The 19,157-nt window shown below is 42.7% G+C and overlaps 1 protein-coding gene across 1 annotated transcript in view; it reads right to left on the bottom strand.

Annotated features, from left to right (window-relative positions):
* ROS1 (ROS proto-oncogene 1, receptor tyrosine kinase) overlaps window positions 1–19,157 on the bottom strand; it is a 41,370-nt gene that overhangs the window by 20,233 nt on the left and 1,980 nt on the right. The window contains 4 exon segments of the mRNA XM_029997809.1: window positions 2,803–2,833; window positions 3,518–3,577; window positions 5,276–5,329; window positions 6,641–6,759. Of these exon segments, the coding sequence (XP_029853669.1) occupies window positions 2,803–2,833; window positions 3,518–3,577; window positions 5,276–5,329; window positions 6,641–6,759 (264 nt within the window).

Raw genomic sequence — 19,157 nt, 5'->3', positions numbered from 1 at the left:
GAACGTAGATAGAGTGTTACCCTGCTTTATAGGTAGAGAGCTTAAGAAGAGGTAGTAACATTTTCCAGGTGGGTCTCAGTAGCTTAAAAATTACATGCAGGACTGAGTCTGCTGGAAAGCCAAAATTTTTGAGAAGTGATGGTTTGAGCTCTTCTAGACAGGCATTTTATTTGGGCTCATTTGATTCTGCAGGTTAATTCAGCCTATAAAATCTTGAAGTTTGCTTCATACAGCAGCCATCTTTCAAGTGATAATTAACCTTTAGATCATTCAGACGTAATTCATTATGTTAAGTGAGCAAATTTTTTTAATCACTCTTCCTATGATTCCAGGATATACAGTTCTGGCACCCTACGGAAACTAATAAAGCATGTTATTTATTTCAGACAACACAGTTGCAGCTGAGACGGATTTTAAAACTTGCTTAGCAGTATATTTCTATATACATTATCTCACATCTAGGCATTCAGTGCCAAGTGCAAGCACTGAAAAAGTTTTTTCCAATGTTTTCACATTCGGAGAAATAAAATACTTCCAAGTGACTTATCGTGACTGTTAGCAGACAAAGATGCAGGTATTAGCAGACATCAGTTATCAACCATACACTGGAGCTTTCGTTTACAACCAAGATTTATTTAGTTTGTAGGGGACAATGTCCCCAGATTACATGCTGATTCACAGTACCTTCTGCTTCATTTAACACAGACATTTCCGACTATTTGTTTTTTGTTGTGTTTTTCTTTCTTCTTCTGATCTTTGTCCAAACCATAAATCCAATTTTTGCTTGAGGTAAGAGGATTACTAAAGCTCCTAGTCTTAGAAATTTTGAGGAAAATTTGCCATCTGCTCTGCCTGAGAACAAGAAATCCTCATATATTCTCCTCATACATATGCCCCTGTACGAGCCAGATTCTGCTGTGCTTTCATGTGAATATTCCCACCGAGTTCAGTGGCACTCCCCTGTTCCTAGGTGAAAGGTAATATCTAACAGGAGCAATACTACCAGATTTCAGTCCCAAGGTGTAGTCACACAAGAGAGCTGAGCCAACGCCGAAGGAAAAGTCCCACGCTTACACCCGCTCCTTTCCCCTGCAGACTGCAATGACCTGATCCTGTGCATGCAGTGACCTGGTGCTTGCCTGACCATGTGGGGAGTCAAGTCAGCCAGCTGATCCAGTGCAAAGATAATCCCACAAAAGCCCTTGTAGAGTTAGTGAATTTAACTGGCATATTGTGTGGCCAGACAAGAAGAAAAAAACAACAACAACAACAACCACCCCCCCCCCCCACGCTAATTCTGTGTTTCTACAAAAGTAAGTTGGTTACTTCTTGGACTGTTCCTACACTCCAAAACCACCATTTAGCATATTTGTAAACCTTTGTCATGGTCACAATTTCACAGATTAAAAAGCATGAAAAAAATCAATCCTTTCAATCAAATTTCCAGCTTGCCAGTGGGTTTGTGTTCTACTCGGGATTCCCTCCAACTCCTCCATCACCTGCTTGAAGTGTGTTGCCCCCATCTGGGTACAACCTTCATACTGAGGTCTCAACAGTCCCAAACACAATCCTGCAATCATCTCATCCCCATCCCATCCTACACTATATGCTAATGCTAAAAGGGCCCCAGAAAGGCACTGTCTTTAGCAGCACTTCGTTGCCTCATACTTATTATTGTAAATGCCAGTCCATCTGCAGCACAGACCAGGCACTCCCCATGTGAGATGTCTTTCTAAAGGGCAACATGTTGCCCCTTAGTGAATTGCATTTTACTTCATTTAGACTCACTACCCAGTCAAGAGTGTGTTTTGTCCTCTAGCTCCCACTCCTTGTTTCTGCTTCTCGCCAAGCTGGTGTCATACCAGCCTTATCTCTGGATCATCTTTGATGGCATTAATGAAAAACTGGTGTCATGGTTTAACCCCAGCCAGCAACTAAGCACCACGCAGCCACTCACTCACTCACTCCCCTCCCACCCAGTGGGATTGGGGAGAAAATCAGGAAAAGAAGTAAAACCCACGGGTTGAGATAAGAACGGTTTAATAGAACAGAAAAGAAGAAACTAATAATGATAATAACACTAATAAAATGACAACAGCAATAATGAAAGGATTGGAATGTACAAATGATGCGCAGTGCAATTGCTCACCACCCGCCGACCGACACCCAGCTAGTCCCCGAGCGGTGATTCCCCCCAACACTTCCCAGTTCCTATACTGGATGGGACGTCCCATGGTATGGAATACCCTGTTGGCCAGTTTGGGTCAGGTGCCCTGGCTGTGTCCTGTGCCAACTTCTTGTGCCCCTCCAGCTTTCTCGCTGGCTGGGCAGGAGAAGCTGAAAAATCCTTGACTTAGTCTAAACACTACTGAGCAACAACTGAAAACATCAGTGTTATCATTCTTCTCATACTGAATCCAAAACACAGCACTATACCAGCCACTAGAAAGACAGTTAACTCTATCCCAGCTGAAACCAGGACAACTGGATAGAAGAAGACTCCTGTGAGAGCCTAGAACACAGTTTAAATAGGTCTGTACTGTGTTCCATACTGGTGTGATTAGTATTCTTTCTTTAAAGCAATATTCTTTGCTACACAGCAGTATTTAATGCAAAGATTCCTTAGCCACCATGCTAGAAAGAAAGGATTCAGGTACTTAACTCATTCTTCAGCTTTAGGGAGCACAAACAATTAGACCTGGATTGATAAGTTTGTGTATCTACACTGCATTTCTTAGCACTATGTGGACATAGTAATCACTGAAATAGTGACTTTTTTGTATTGATCTGATAGCATTTAACTTACCTCACATGCTCTGGTGTATGTCTTGTTCTGCCAAGAAGCAAATTAATAAAATGCAGGATTAACATAAATATAATCACAGAGTTTTTCAAACAGATAATATCAATTAATTAGAAGTTTCTTACAGTGAAAGTACACTACAAAACCTTATCACTGGCAAATAATGAAAGAAGGAAAACCCACACTTGAAAAACCAGAAAGTCAACATTAAAATGATGCCAAGGATGAATGAGCTTCAGATGTTCAAGATGTCCAGAAAGAGGAGCAATTTAAAAACTATCATGGCAGTTGTCCCAGACCAGTGTTAATTCTCATCCGTCTGGTTTAGTAAAAGCAAGAAATCAAGCTAGTAAAGACCATGTGCTTCGTTTACATCTGCATACAACCAGTAGGCCCCAGTAGAGTAAAATCCTGAAAAGCACTAGTTCTTTCTCACTGCCTGAAAATCTGGGTGAGTGGTTGAGCTTAATGAACTGTAAAATGTCCCCACATTTTGACAAACACAATGAAAACTTTTGATATTACAGGTAACTCCCACAGCAAGAATTATTGGCTTCCTGAAAGAGAATTTATAAATGTACTGAGGAGAAAGATGGACATTACATCCTTTCATAGAAACACTGCTCTGGTTAGGTTTTCCACATCTGCCATTGGATAAGGTGCTTGATGGACTGGAGACAAGTGCTATAGAGCCAAGGCTAAGGCAGTACTCACACATTCCAGCGGGCAATTGATTTGCACCGTTGCATTCCAAACCTGACATCCCTGTGTGCACTGCAAAGGCAGAGGGTGGCTTTAAAAAGAACTTTGAAAGCACATTTTTAAAGAGAAGGGATACTCCAGTGCTACGGGTGAGGACAATAGTTTGATATTCAGCTGTGGTAAAATATTCTGCATGACCAAGTCACTTCGCTTCTTCGTATCCTCGTTCCTTAGCAATAAAATAGGCATTTACAGCACTTAAACTCTGTAACAAAAATATTAAATACACCAAAGATTATAGGTACTCAGATACTACAGTAAGGGAGTTATGTCGTATAGTGCCCTTCTCATTGTAAAATCCAATATAGAGCAGAAGAAAAAAATAAATCATTCTTAGAGATTGGTTTGTGCAAAACAGTAGGTGTTCAACTACCTGTTCACCTCTGTTAAAGACTTTGACAGCCTCGCGTGTAACGAGAGCACTAAACGGACTCAGGGCACCTGAGCAGACTGTGACTATCACCTGGGGAGAGTGCTCAGCTTTACACAGGCCTTGGGAAAGGGCTGATGCACAGCTCCAGGGGCAGAAGGAGCCCTGGCTGAGACAGTCCACCCTCAGTTTTGCTCTGGGAACGAGTCACCCGGCCAGCCATGACGTATGTGGCTAGTGCTCCCTCTCTCCCAGCTTTATTTTACCAGTTGTTCTCTGTGGAGATGTCACAGACGTGCAGTATGCAGCACAGCCAAGCACAGTGGAAAGCCATTCAGTGCAAGCCCCCTGCTCTCCAAAGGGCAAAGCATCGACTTTAAAACCATGAGTTTTCAAAGATGTAATAAATATTATGTGGTTTGGATTTGATGTTGGACTTTTCTTGTTTAATCTGTCCCATCCACTTCTTAATGGTCATGTACATTTTTCTTTTTAAAGAGAAGCTGGAAGGGAACAACTTTGGAAGCAGGAGACTGATATCAAGCATTGCAAAGCCTCATGAAAAAAACAGTAAGACTTGATAACACTGAGCAAAGATACACAGTAACCTAAATAGGCGAGTCAACCTTGCTGTGTATTGTCATGACAACAGAGCCTTTTATCATCCCAGCATCATAAATGACCCAGCCTTCCTAGATACCAGGTGCTGAGAGGCTACTTCTCACTAGTCTCTGTGGAAAATATTGATGACTGAATTCTCCACTGCTCTTCGAAGACTATGTATAACCACCAACTTAAATTGCATTTGCAATCTGAACTAGAAGAACATCAGCTAAAGTCCTCACAAGAATGCTCCTATGGAAAGCTCACGTTAAGCTAAAGAGCCCCCGACGACAGACACAACCATTTGAAGTCCTATAGAACTCTAAATTTTCAACAACTGTCGTTTTAAGTTTTCTCCCATCAAATCACTGAGAAAACAAAATAAACAACTGTACAAAGGTAGCTGAATAAAACAGTCTTAATGATTTGCATTTTGGAGGGAACACTAGTTTTGACTCATTTTCTCAAAAATGAGTGATTATGAACTTTGTAGGTCACAAATGTGAACATGACTCACAGCAGAGACCCACATCCTTTACACATTTTCTTTAAATGAAAAAGATAGTTGTGTCTTTAATAATTTGAGCCAAATCTAAGCACACAACCTACTGACTTATGCCAGACAGGCAGCTGTGCACATTTATGTGAAGTCTTTGACAATATGATCATTGTACCCATTTTATTGAAACAGCAGTAACATAAAATGTCAGTAATTAACAAAGTAAACCATTACTCACTGCTCCAGTGATGTCACTAACATTGCACAGGTTAGTAATTCCAAGTTCTTCTTCCTATAAGAGAAATACATACATTTTTACAAAGAGTCAAAATGTTTCTCCAAAATTCTTCGATTAAGATATATTAAAGCATTGGTTTCTTGTAAAACAAATTTTCTTTGTTTAACGTTTCCTCAGTTGAAGAAATTTATTGTTGACACACCAATAGCTTCTCACTTGAGACTAATTTCAGAGTATGATCAAAGACATCGGCAGAATCAGTTGGTGTTAATTAAATTATCCCAGGTAGGAATTTGGGTCTCATCTCCTGATTCTGGTTCACTGAGTCAATCACAAATGCTTCATAAATATGTTGGGCACAAATAACAAAGCCAAGTGGCTTTGACCTCTTGGGAGTAGAAAGACCTTCCTTCAAGCTAAATGCCTTTTGTCTGGCCTCCTTTTGAAGGGGTTTTAAGCAGCCATATGGTGACCGCCCCTCCTCTCCTGTCAAAAGTGCTCTCGAGCTAAGGTGCCTGGTTTTTCACATCATTCAAAGTGTGCAAAACTAGAAATAGTTTTAAATGCACTGTCAGACATGTATGAAATAAAATGGAGCAGGTGATAGTCCTCTGCAGTAGGTTTCCACAGTTAGCCCCAAGGCACAAAATGTCCTTTTTACAGGCCAAAGGTACATGGTCTTCTAAACAATATCAACGTTTCAGGCAAATACAAACAAGGAGGTAACTGCTGAAAGCCTAATGCAGAACTATTGTTTGGATTTGAGAGGTTTTGCTTATCTTTGTCGTGCATCAGTAGAAAGAAAAATAATAAATTCCACTCAACTACTCAAAGGAACACTAAGAAAGCATAAGATTAAGGATCTAACCACTTACTTAAATACTTAAAGAAATATCCACAATTTAAAGCATAGATGACTTGAAAAAGAAGCTGAAACTCGTTTAAGATAATTGGGCAAGCCACAGTTTCCCAGACTATTTCTTGTGAAGTTACAGTTTTCCTAGGATTATATAAGAAAAGTCATAGACTAGACAGAAACTGATAAGTAAAGTGAATAAGCTGAAAGAACAAAGTTTTCTCTCCTCTACCCCTCAGGGTCTTCAGCATTTATAGTAGTTCAGGAGCTCTTGGAACATAAGTATATAAAGTAAGTATAAAATGAAAACCCATGCAATCTGGTTAATGGGACTTCTTCCCTACCAAGTTCCACAAATTCAAATGTTAAAAACTAGTTCTGAAACTCTGCTTTTACTCAGATACGTTCTTTAAAATAATTTTGAAAAAGCTGATATGTAACAGAAAATTCCTACAGTGCTAATAACCATCTATGTTTCAAAAGATTAAGTACAGTTTTTCAAAAGTTACCAAGTTACTTGTACGTAAGTTCTGACAATTTTTTGAGAAAGTACAGTACACTGCAGAAATCCATACACAGTAAAAAGCAGCAAGTCTGTTTAGCAGGAGATCCCCCCCCACAAGTGTTCCTCATAACTTAAAAAACTTCATCTGTCAATCTGATTCTTTCCTTGACATGGCAATATGAACTCCTTTTAGTCTAGATAATGGAGACATGACCATGAAATTTCTGCATTTCAGTTTATTAAATATTTTTTAAATTCTTGTTTACACTCCACTCCTTCAACAACTTTTCAGCTTCCCAGAGCACTTTTCTTAAAATTGCACAAGATCTATTTCATAGTTTCTTATTAAACTACTGAAACAGAGTTGACCAATGAAAGTCAGCATATCTCCTTACGTAAGTATCATTAAAGTAAAGAGGAAACTAAATGCAATGTCTTTAATCAGGTGCTCCAAGCAACACGGAAACAGGGAAAGAGTGAGATAAAACTGGCCTAATCTTCATTTCTACTATGATTAAGCTATTTCTAAATATTTTCAAGTGGATACAATTAAGAAAATTTGTTTATGATGATGAATAACCTTGTTGGAACACTACAGTTCATATCAGTCAGTACAAAAACATTAATTCTCTATTTTAATGACTGTTTCCAAATGTTCCATTTCCACACCAAAATACCACCCAAAACAGACCCCTGTCTGCCTTCTGATGCAGTGTAGACACAAACTAACAAAAGCCAACCTGCCAGGAGGTCTCTACATGAGTGGGCACAGTTGTACTGGTAAGTTTGTGCCCATATCATGGAATAAAACTGAAGCTGATGGATAAATTGTATATCTGATTTAAAGAGAGGTGAAGAGTCCTACATAAAGTTGGAGACTCACATTTAAGAAGTCAGTGGGAATTCAAGCTTAAGATACATCCAGCTCCCAGTCTGTGGCACATCTCCGTTGTACTGGCAGAGCTACCCACAAGAGTCATTCTGTGAACTGCAGTAGGAAATCGATCCAGCTTACATATATGTATGTATATATGAATACATGTTATGTCATTTTTGTGCATGTGTATTATGCATTATAAATAAAATGTGTTATTTTATAAATAACATAGCATTTTGATGATCAGTTTAAACTGACATATCCTGTCATTGCTGCTTAAAGAGGGGACCGACTTTTCCACCACACCTTCCCAAGCCCCACTCACTTGCCAAGCAAACATTTGTGCAGTCATACAATAAACCAGGCTAAGAATCTCATTAACACTAACCCAGCAACAACAGAAGTGAATTGGTTAGCGTTAACCTGATGCTGTTTTCTCCAATTTGGGCTGCAGCACAGCCCACCCATGCATGGTAGGTGAAAGGAGCTAAAAGCACCGAGGCAGGAGGAAAAGATAAGCCAGGCTGGAGAAAACTGATGGATATTGCCAAGCACATGGCTTGAAGGTGGTCAGAGGAAGGAAAGGCTTTGTGGAGCAGTCGCCTTCCTTTTCTTCCATTTGTCCTGGGAAGCATCTGGGGATTTCCTTGTGCATTATCTCTGCCTCCTCATCACTGCTCAAGGGAACTCCTAGATGAGAGTAAGACTTGTCTAAGGTTAGTTTAGCTTTCAGCTAAGGGCTTTCAGCTACAGAGGTGAGGGGGTTACTGCCCCATTTTCTTGTCACTTCTCCACTTCAGAAGGATGCCACCCCTGCTCCAGCCCCAACAGCAAAGCTGCTCAAGAAGGAACTCCTTAGCTCCAGCCAAAATAAGCCAGTTTAGTCTGACTGCTTAAATAGTAGCTCCTTGCTAATCCAGCTCATCTTGGCTGAAGAAGCTTTGTCAGAGCTCACATGAGCAGCAAAACTGAAGAGGAAGCTGGTGACAGCAGATGTAGGCTGCAATTTCTTCCTGAAGCAGAGCACTTTGTGCTTTGGGTAGACCTTCAGGAGATTTAGGACCCTCAGGATTTGGTCTCTGGGGCTAGTAGACCTGTACCAGTAAAATAAATGTACCCACACCCATACCCTAGCAGGTGGCATGGGATAACCCACATCCACACTTTAAAAATCACTCACAGAATCATAGAATTGTTTAGGTTGGAAAAGACCTTTAAGACCATTGAGTCCAACCGTTGACCCAACACCACCATGCCCACTAAACCGTGTCCTGAAGTGCCACGTCTATGCATTTTTTGAACACTTCCAGGGATGGTGACTCCACCACTTCCCTGGGCAGCCTGTTCCAATGCCTGACAATGCTTTCAGTAAAGAAATTTTTTTCTAATATCCAATCTAAACCTCCCCTGGCACAACTTGAGGCCATTTCCTCTCGTCCTATCACTAGTTACTTGATAGAAGAGACCAGTACCCACCTCGCTACAACCCCCTTTCAGGTAGTTATAGAGAGTGATAAGGTCTCCCCTCAGCCTCCTTTTTTCCAGACTAAACAACCCCAGTTCCCTCAGCCGCTCCTCACAAGACTTGTGCTCCAGGCCCCTCACCAGCTTGGTTGCCCTTCTCTGGACACGCTCCAGCACCTCAAGGTCTTTCCTGTAGTGAGGGGCCCAAAACTGAACATGGTACTCGAGGTGCGGCCTCACCAGTGCCCAGTACAGGGGAACAATCACCTCCCTGCTCCTGCTGGCCACGCTATTTCTGATACAGGCCAGGATGCTGTTGGCCGCCTTGGCCACCTGGGCACACTGCTGGCTCATGTTCAGCCGGCTGTCAACCAGCACCACCAGGTACTCATACTCCAAAAGAGGATAGCCACAACTGAAATACGTATGGGGAATGGCTCCTAGCTTTTACTATACCCCAAACCGTTCCTGGATATTATTTGGGTTAGTGTTGATGTGGACCAAAACCAGCCAGGGACAACTCTAACAGTTTAATAGTTGATCTATGTGATCACTCAGGATTAGGAATGCTGCCTGGCATGAATTTAAATTACTAGCCTAGATGTAGCCCAGGTAAATGAATATGTCTAAGTTCAATCTTTAAAAAAAAAAAATTCATTTAATTGCATTTAATTATTCAACACTTTGTTTTGGTTTGGGGTTTTTTTAGGAACTAATTGATTATTAGGATGTCTTGGGTCTTGTTTGGGGATGTATAGAGAGGAGCGGTGAGAAGGGAGAAGGAGGGATCAAGTTAAGAACCTGGTGAGGAATATAATCAAGGTGCATCTGAAAGCCTGAAGAAGAAGTCGGCAGCCATATAAAAATGTTGGCATTTGGCTCTTAGGGCAAGGAAATTTGGTTGCTATCAAATACATGCAACTTTATAACTGATGCTGATAATTCCTGTAAGTGAGCATTTGCACGCTCATATATGTGTAGTACATGCATACCTTGCACAAATGGGCTTTAACCGTTACTGCAAAATAGATAGTTAATAAAATAATAACATTAAAGACATTATCAAATTAACGACTTCTTTTACGATGCAGAAATTTTCCTTCGACTTCCAACACTGGTTTCCACCAGGTGTCACTGTAACATCCCATAAACCAGGACCTTCAAAGGAAAAAAAAAGCACTGAAATGTCTCCTTTCTTATGTTCCTTCTAACACATTGGCCGAAAAAATACCAGCAGTCACCTGTGTCTTTGGATTTTTCACCTGAATTTCAGGAACTCTTCAGGAAGACAGTATTTATGGGCTTTATAAACCGAACTTTAAAAGGAGGATTTGCAAAATCTGTAAATGATGGAGCATTAAGTGTTATTTTTAAGTGCATCTCTTCCATAAAACTGCATCCTGGCACAGAACTAGGGATCCAAATTCTGTGAGATATTAATAAACCTTGTCCTTTATATTACAGACCTACTTACAGAACATAATTTCCTTCATCCCAAAGACCAGCACAGGGACAGGATCTGCAAGTGAGAACACTGTGAATGAGGAGAAAAATAGCAGTGTAGTGAGTAACAGAGAAAAGCAAACTCTATTACAATTCTCTACCTGAACAGCAGTATATATCAGAGCATCTCATAAACTATGGATTCATCTTTCAAACTCCTTTGAGAGCAATAGAAATATAGAGACAAATGATCAGCCCTGATAGTAATGAGTATGGGCTATCATAACTTGAGGAGAAAAATGCACATTATTACTGTCAGTAAAGCAAGTAACTTTTTCTGTATACCAGAAATTATCATGATCCATAAAGACAAATCTTTCCTGTATGTGAGCATGCACATGATTGTGCGTATGTATACGTGAATGGTACAATATAAGCAGACTAATGATCTAAGACACAGAGCTTTAGGGCTCTGCTGCACTTATAGCAGAAGGCTAAAACGGGTTGGCTCAAAGTCAGGTTGGCAGCTTCCTCCGCCATACACCCCAGTGCACAGACACAAGGGGTTACCCCTGCAGCCAGAGAGAACAGTTAGGAAGCATCTCCTGGGCTGCCAAAGATTACAGCCTGACACATTAACATAAACTGATGCCAGCTTTGGGTTCTTTTAATACTCCAGAGCAAAAGCTCTCAAATTACAGGGCAGCTCCTGGCTGACCCAGTCCAGGAGCCATGCCATCACCCCTGCCCCAGTGGCAGCAACCTCCATCAAAAAGGTAGGCCAAGCAGCTCAAGGTAATAGCCACTCCAGCAATTTAGTTTTAATCTGCTCCCGTGTGCGAATCAGGCACCTAAAATCTCATCGAATTGAACACTTGACCATCAGCTGCCATTTAAACTCATCTGAACGTAGTTTCACAAAACCACAGCACACAGCAGCAATTGGAAGGACGGCAAAAACAGAAAAGAGGATGGCTGAGGAGGCAAGGAGGGGGACAGCCAAAGCTCCCAGATGTCTGTGTCTAATCTGGACTGTTTGTGTCCAGTTACATAGCACTAAGAATTCCTTGAAGTTAGACCACATTCACGAGTCCTGTCTTGATGGGGGGGAAAGTTGGGAGAGGTGAGAAAGGAGAGACGGTCAATCCTGCAGCCAGCCTACAGGGCAGAGCAATGAAAAGGAAAATCTCAGCTTTTACTTATCAGTTTCTAACCCCTTTGTCTTGTGGGGGTAGCCTTGAAAAGATATGCTGATGTGAAGCACTCACTGGTGGTGACGGATTTTCACTCTTTTCCAAAGATCGCAGATTATTCCTGTTTTCCCTCCAGCACTGGGCCCTCATTAGCTTTTGGATTTCTCAGTAAAGTAAGTGAAAAAGGACCTTAAGGGCAAAAAGCTTCCCTCCACGGCCCCTGCCTCCCTCCTCTTTTATTTGTTAGTGCAACTGCTAAGGCAGCTGTTTGTCTGGCAATAGCAGCCAGTCGGTCAGGGAGCGCTTTGCACAAACAGAGGGAAGACCGTACAAGAAAAACCCCCTGGAGTCTGGCTCAAGATTTATATCTATCTCTGAAGATTAGAGAAGTGGGGCTGGGGAGGGCGGAGAAGCAGACTGTTAAACTGGATCAAATTGGAAAGACAGTCATGCATGAGATACTTAGCTAAAGTAGTCAGGAGACAGGGATTTGTTTCTATTGATCTGCAGCAATGATGACTGGAGAAATGTCACATTAAATGATGTACAATGATGGATTTCAGACTAGGCAAATTTGAGCTGTGGAGATTAACAATAGCAAGAGATGTGAAAGCTAGGCCAGGATAGAAAATATAAGGAATGCTAAAGGGTAACATGGATCTACAAATATGCTGCTAAAAAAATTCAAATTTAAAAAAAAAATAAAAAAAATCAGGGCTTACTATAAGCTATGTTTGTATAATCATCCTATATGACATCAGGGGAAAAAGAGAGCTAGCACAAAGTGACAATAAAAACCTGCTGTTAAGTAGATAAAGCTTGCACTGCTTTTTGTATTGCTTTAAAGAGGATAGATTGGCAAGGTATTTGCAAAGCTCTTTAGTGATTTGTTCAACTGTATTATCTATTAGGTATCTTCTGATAGTTACTAATCAAATGTGCAGTCTGAAATTTGAGGAAAACTAGATTTCAACATACACAAGTAGCAGACAGGTCAACAGTGTAAGTGTAAAATGGTCTGATGCTGCATGTCTGAAGAAGACTGCATGGAAAAGATGTGCAAGGCTTTTTAGAGAAGGAAAGAAGGTTGCATACTGCAGAGGGGTGACTCTGAGCATGTAGATCAGTGCATAAGATATAAAGCCAAGATTAGGAGAAAAAGACAAAAGGAGCAGAAGCAGTAGTATAGATTACATGATCTTTGTAGAGATCTTCAGAACAGTCAGATACTCAGCCTGCATAAACATCTCCCATAAAAGGCTTTACCTCTAACACCTCCTGGTTTCCATGGTATTCCAAAATACCTGAACATTTCATCTCCCAGTAGTTTTGTAAAAAGAAATTGCTCATCCAGTAATCCAGAAGAGAGCCCATCTGCATGGAGTTTCTGACAGCTGGAGAAGCAACAGGGCCTACCATGGAGACAAGAGTTAGCAGGGGCTGGATTTGACCATTTCAATCACCTTCCTGTGCTGTGAAAGTGTGTTGCTGGAGTGCTGTTTGGATGCACTGTCTGCTAAGCTTTTGGTAAATATCTAGACTTTCAGTCCCTCTTCCTCAAAAGTTCCTGTCATCCTCTCCTCAGCTGAGCAGTGCCCCTGGGTATAGGCACTGCTGCTGCTCCACAGGAACAAGTAGTTAGTTCCCTTTCTTCCCAGAAGGAAGAGCAAAGATGCTCATAGTAGGAAAAAAAAAAAAAAAAAGAAAAATAATTTCAAACAAGTTCTCTAAAATGTTTTTGAGCCTTCAACAGACAAACACAGGGTTGTCGCAAACAGCTGGAGATTTTGGAGTCTGATCCATTCTTGTTTGAGGGACAGGGAAACATCCCCTGGGAAGACCACAGTTAGCTGGGACTACTGACATGAGAAATCCTTGGGATGGTAACCCAGCACGTCATTTCCACCTGCATTAACATGTGAAAAGGTATATGCTGTGGGAAAGCTGACATTTTGTCTCGGCTCACGAACGTGTGCCAACAGCACAGGCAGCCCCGTCAACTCTTCAGATTTTATCCCCTAAGGGTTTCAGACCCCTCTGGAATACCAACAGCTGCCGTGGGGTCCTGGGCTGTGGGCAGGTGGGGGGAGCCCGGGGGGGGGCCAAGCAGCCGCACCAGCAGCTGAGAGCCAGAGGGATCGTCCGAGCATCTCAAAAGGCAGGAGGTGCCTCTGTTTAGGCCACCGAACCGAGCCCGACATCTCCATCGACTGCAACAGCAGTCACTTGAATTTGGATGTACCGATTTTAAATTTATTACAATGCTTTAAAACAGCCTACGTATTATCTGCCCCCAGCCGTGTGTGCTGCCCCTCGTGCTGGCACTGACATGCTGTCAGACCCACAGCAAAGCGGTTGTTTGGGTATTGAGCCAGCTTTTCCTTTTCTTTTGCTGAGGAAATTTCCTTGAGCTGAAGGGAGTTTCCTGCCTGAGGAAGTTTCCTTCACCGAGAAGTCAGGCAGATGCCAGAGCAAGGGGGGGAGGGCACACGGAGCTACACCTGGACACTAACAGTGAGGGTGCACACCAAGGCTGAGAGGATTTATCACTCTGTGAAAACCAGCAGCCCTGACATTTCCCTTTCCCTGCCCCTTCCCCAACATGTTCCCAGACCTCAGTTTCCCCTGCCCTAGCAGTGTGGTCATTCCCCCTTGCACCAGCTCTGGTGCTTTTCTGATTCTCTACCGAGCTAATTCAGGTCCCCGACACAGCGGAAAGCCTTTCACCTTGTTGTCAAGAAAATGTTCTGCTAGCTCAGCAAGTCAAATTGGCTCAACGCAACCTCAGGTGAGCACCAGGAAGAGGGGAAGTAAGGCCAAGAAAGGGACCCTTTGACCGGGCTGGTTTGAACCTTCACTCTAACAGCTGCTATTGTTAACTAAATTTAGGTCTGAGGATACATCATTGTCCCTTAACAGAGACAAGCCTGGGGAGCGGGGTCTGCTGCTCCCGGTGTGTTTGAATGTGATCTTGCACAACAGAGCAGTGACCTCTCTCTGCATTATGATCATACAAATAATAAGAGTTGGCCTTTAATTGCGAGCACATCTGGAGTCCCAAAAGATTTGCAAAACAATGACATGCTTAAGCTGTAATGACACACACTACCTCAAGGTAAAGCACGCTAAGACAGGAGAAGCATTAAACAAGGGATGTCATACTGGTTCATATGTTTATGCTCCCAAGATTAAAGATATAAATCGGCTTATGAAAAGTATATGATTTTTCCAGTATTACTTACATGCACAAACACAAGCGCACACACGCCTCTTCTAATGCTGAAAGGACTCAGTGGAGCTCAAAGAAGAAAGGAATGCACTAGAAAGAGAAAAATCTGTAGATCACAACAGATATAATAGTATTTCTTACTTTAAAACAATAACTGCAATAACTATTTCCAAGAAGATCCTTCTGTATTTTTTTTTTTCTTTTCCAGCAATGTTTGGGATATGTACTAAATTACAAAACAGAGAAAGAGTATTCTGTGAAAAAGGCTAATGTGCCCTTTTGCAGTAATCCACAGCAGAGAGTGCAGAAGAGACTGTATTCTTCAGGCATTTGTGTTCGCAGTCCAGTTACTGGTGGATACCCATCTTAACAGCAATTTAAGTGAAGGTTGAACAGCTGAGATGCAGGCACGTGCTTTCTTTCATTGCTCCGCAAGCTGCAGAAGTTGAGCAGAAAGGAGAGCTATGGGTACACCAGTATCTTGAAATATTACAGCATCAGAATTTGGAAAGTACAGGCCCAAAGGAGCACTTGGTGCTGCTGTCAACACAGGCTCCCCCAGTAACTTCAAGGTGCTTTAGTTTAGGCCCAAGAACTAAGCTGAAGGCAGAGATTCTGCCCAAGCAGGACTACTAAGTAAATGCTTCCTTCGGTAGAGTTTCCAGGTCCAGAAAGAGTGCCTAGACACATACACTTCAATGTCTATGCTAATCAAAATAGTTTACTGCTTTTTCGCATGTTTTTCAGATAAAGATAATACATATGAGAAATTGTCTGTATGTGTATTTCTGTAAGACCAGTAAAACAAACTAGCTATAAATATTTCTTTTGTGTAGCAACAAGTTAGCCTTCACTTGGCAGAATGCCTGTCTGCAAACGTTATCACTATTTTCTGACTGTGGTATCTCTGTCATGCTGGTTTGGTTTCTTTTGCTTCAGTATTTGCTAGTTTATTGCATTAATGTAATTCCACAGATCAAAACAACAACAACAAAATCCCTGGGACACTAACGTAGGGCAAGGAACATCAAGAAAAAATACTGGGTTTAAGATGAGAAGAAGTAAGTGAAGGTTCATGGTCCACCAAAGCCAGCCTCTGCAACCAGTGGAAAGCGACGTGGGATGACCTACATGTGCTCGAACAGTGGTCTGTAACTGAGAGGAAGCTGGGCTTCCTGCTCCTGCTCATTTAGAGGATAGGTTTTGCCTCTCCAGATCTCCAGTAAGGAGGGCATATTGGCAGGAGTGTGGGAGAGGGATTAGATAATGCCATGAGAATGAATAAAAATCCATTTGATCTCTCTTTTCCAAGTAAAACTACAAGGTCAGTCAGAAAACAGTTCAGCAGTGCTAACATGAATCCTGATGATTGATTAATATAGCATGCTCATCTTTTTTGAAACAGTGGGTCAAATACCTAAAAATACATAAATGATACAGTATTCAAACATAGACAGCAGAAGTCTGAGCCTAAAAGACTATGGCAACCCCTGAAAAGGTGCTGAGTCCTCATAATTCCTGGATGAGCAGGGTGCTGCGTGAGAAAGTCAGAAGCTGCAGGGACTCAGGTCCTCTCTAGAGACAAGGACTATACATTTCCACTGCAGGATTATACCAGGTAATTATGACCAGGGTTAGTTTTGCCCTGGTTTGAGCAGCCACCAGCACAGCCTTAGCTGTGGCTGACCATACCAGCACCGTGCTCACCATCTGGGATTCTGGGCGTGCATCCTGCATCCTTTTGTGCCGCACTAAGCTGAGCCGCCCCGTGGCATCTCCTCCGTGAAGCTGCCTGTTTCTCTGGGCACATGAGGAACCGTGGCTGGGTAGTGGGGATCGTTGCAGAGGTTTTGGCCACACACAGATATTCTCTACCAGGGTTGGTCATGCCAGATGAAGGTTTTCTTGTTCCTAGATGCTCAGCGCTGTTCATCCACTGGAGGAATGTCTTCAGATGAAGCCACGAAGGGTTCACTCAAAACTTTTCAGCCGCTGTGGACAAATGTGTACAAAACAGGTAAGAAAACACATCTACTGCAGAGCCTTTAGAGGGGGAACTCAGCAAGCCCAGGCAGCAAGAGCTAGAAATGAAGATTAGGCAGCAGAGCTGCTCACCCAGTGAAAGCCTGGCCCTGGCCCCAGAGTCTGCTATGGGCAGGTGAGCAGCCTGTGGGAGGTGAATTCCTGGGCTGAATCCACATAGGCAGTCAGCCCAGCTCTGCCACCCTGCACCTAAAATACCGTCATGCTCAAGGGAAGGAGGGTAAATCACATCCAATGTTGGTGGACAAATGCTGTACTGGATATAAGGCAAACAATTAAAATGCAGGCTGAATTTAAGTAGAGAAGGCAGACCTAACTAGGTCTCAACTACATATATCGCATTTTGAAAAAGGCCTTTAGGACTGTGTGTGAACCCTGGGGCCAAGAACAACCATAGCTAAGAATACAGTATCTTTAATGAAAAGAAGCAGACAGAAGGATGCCAAAATTTCTTACTTTGGGAAGGAATATTTGAGAAATCATACTGTCCACACAAACCTAACCTTAAGTAGTAAAAATTCTCAATTATTTATCATTTGTTATGAGGTGTCGTGGTTTAAGATCAGCTGGTAACAAAGCACCACAAAGCCGCTCGCTCACTCCTCCCCCCCAGCCCTGGTGGGATGAGGGGAAAATATGAAGAAAAGCTCGTGGGTTGAGAAAAGGACAGGGAGGGATCACTCACCACCTTCGGTCATGGGCAAAAGACAGGCTCAACTTGAGGGAGAAACAAAATCAATTTAAATTTTCTACAAATCAAATCAAAACAAGGATAATGAGAAGTAAAACCAAACTTTAGAACACCTTCCCCCCACCCCTCCTTCCTTCCCAGGCTCAGCTCCACTCCCAGTTTGCAGGGGGACGGGGAATGGGGGTTGGGGTCGGTTCCTCACACATCATTTCTGCCGCTCCGTCCTCCTCAGGGGGAGGACTCCTCACTCTTCCTCTGCTCCAGCGTGAGGTCCCTCCCACGGGAGACAGTCCTTCACAAACTTCTCCAACGTGAGTCCTTCCCACGGGCTGCAGTCCTTCAGGCACAGACTGCTCCAGCGCAGGCTTTCCCACGGAGTGGCAGCCATCTTGGGGGGCATCCATCCCCCTGCTCTGGCGTGGGCTCCTCTCTCCCCGGGCTGCAGGTGGGCATCTGCTCCCCTCCGTGGGCTGGGGGGGGACAGCCTGCCGCCTCACCGCAGGCTGCGGGGGCATCCCCTCCTCCCCCTCTTTCCTCACTGACCTTACAGCCTGCACAGGGGCTCCCCTCACCTTCCCATCTCCTCCCCTGCTGCAGGTTTCCCCTCTTAAATACGTCATCCCAGAGGCGTTACCCCTGCCGCTGATTGGCTCAGCCATGGCCAGAGGCGGGTCCAACTTGGAGCTGGGGAAGCTTCTAGAAGCTTCTCACAGGAGTCATCCCTGCAGCCCCCTCCCCTGCTACCAAAACCCAGCCACACAAACTCCAAGCGTGAGTGATGAATAAAACTGATTTGAATATTCACCAACCTGCTACGTTCACTTTTTGTTATCCAATTATCTTTGACAAGGAACCTAAGGTAGGCTCTAAATATTTTATTTCATAAACAGGCACAATAATACAATGAATATTGTAATTAAAGTATGAGAAAATATTCAAACTCAAGCCCATATTTTTTTGAAATTATTTTTAAAAAGGCACAAGGGTCTTTACAAACGCAGATGACATTTGATCAGTTTTTTAATGATCAAATGCCTGGCCTTAAAAGCAATTAACAGTGAACCCTTAAACTATATATACAGTTGTAAGCCACAGCTGTGACAGTTATGAATTACAAGAATTTGACCTTGTAATTCATTGGTGTAATGCCCCAATGCTATGTGGAAAAGTTGCACAAGAAGCTTTTTCTCCGTACATAATGATTATTGCAGATTTATGAGCCATGCTTCCACTATGCATAACTGGCTTACTTCTGTGAAGCCCTGAGGAGTGCAGACTTGCATAGGGCCCGAAGTGAGCATGGGGAGGGCAGGCGGAGCACAGTCCCCCACATCACTAATTACTAAATTAATAAGCATGATTCCCATCCCTCTCTCTCCAAAGAAATCAAATGAAGGGAAAGGTGGCCATCTCTGGACTTACTTTTCAAGCCCTGAGGCTTTCTGCCTGAGTTCATCTCGCATCCTGCAAGAAAACTGCAATGTGGCATAAACACTTGAAATTAGGAAGAAGGGCTAGATCTGGTGTAAATTGGATGATTTCTGTTAAATCAGGCAGTCACTCAGCTCATACTTGTATTTG

The sequence above is a fragment of the Aquila chrysaetos genome, chromosome 2, assembly GCF_900496995.4.
Source record: "Aquila chrysaetos chrysaetos chromosome 2, bAquChr1.4, whole genome shotgun sequence".
Taxonomy (NCBI): Eukaryota; Metazoa; Chordata; class Aves; order Accipitriformes; family Accipitridae; genus Aquila; species Aquila chrysaetos.
Note: the sequence above shows the minus strand (reverse complement) of the source record. Positions and strands in the feature narration are given on the sequence as shown.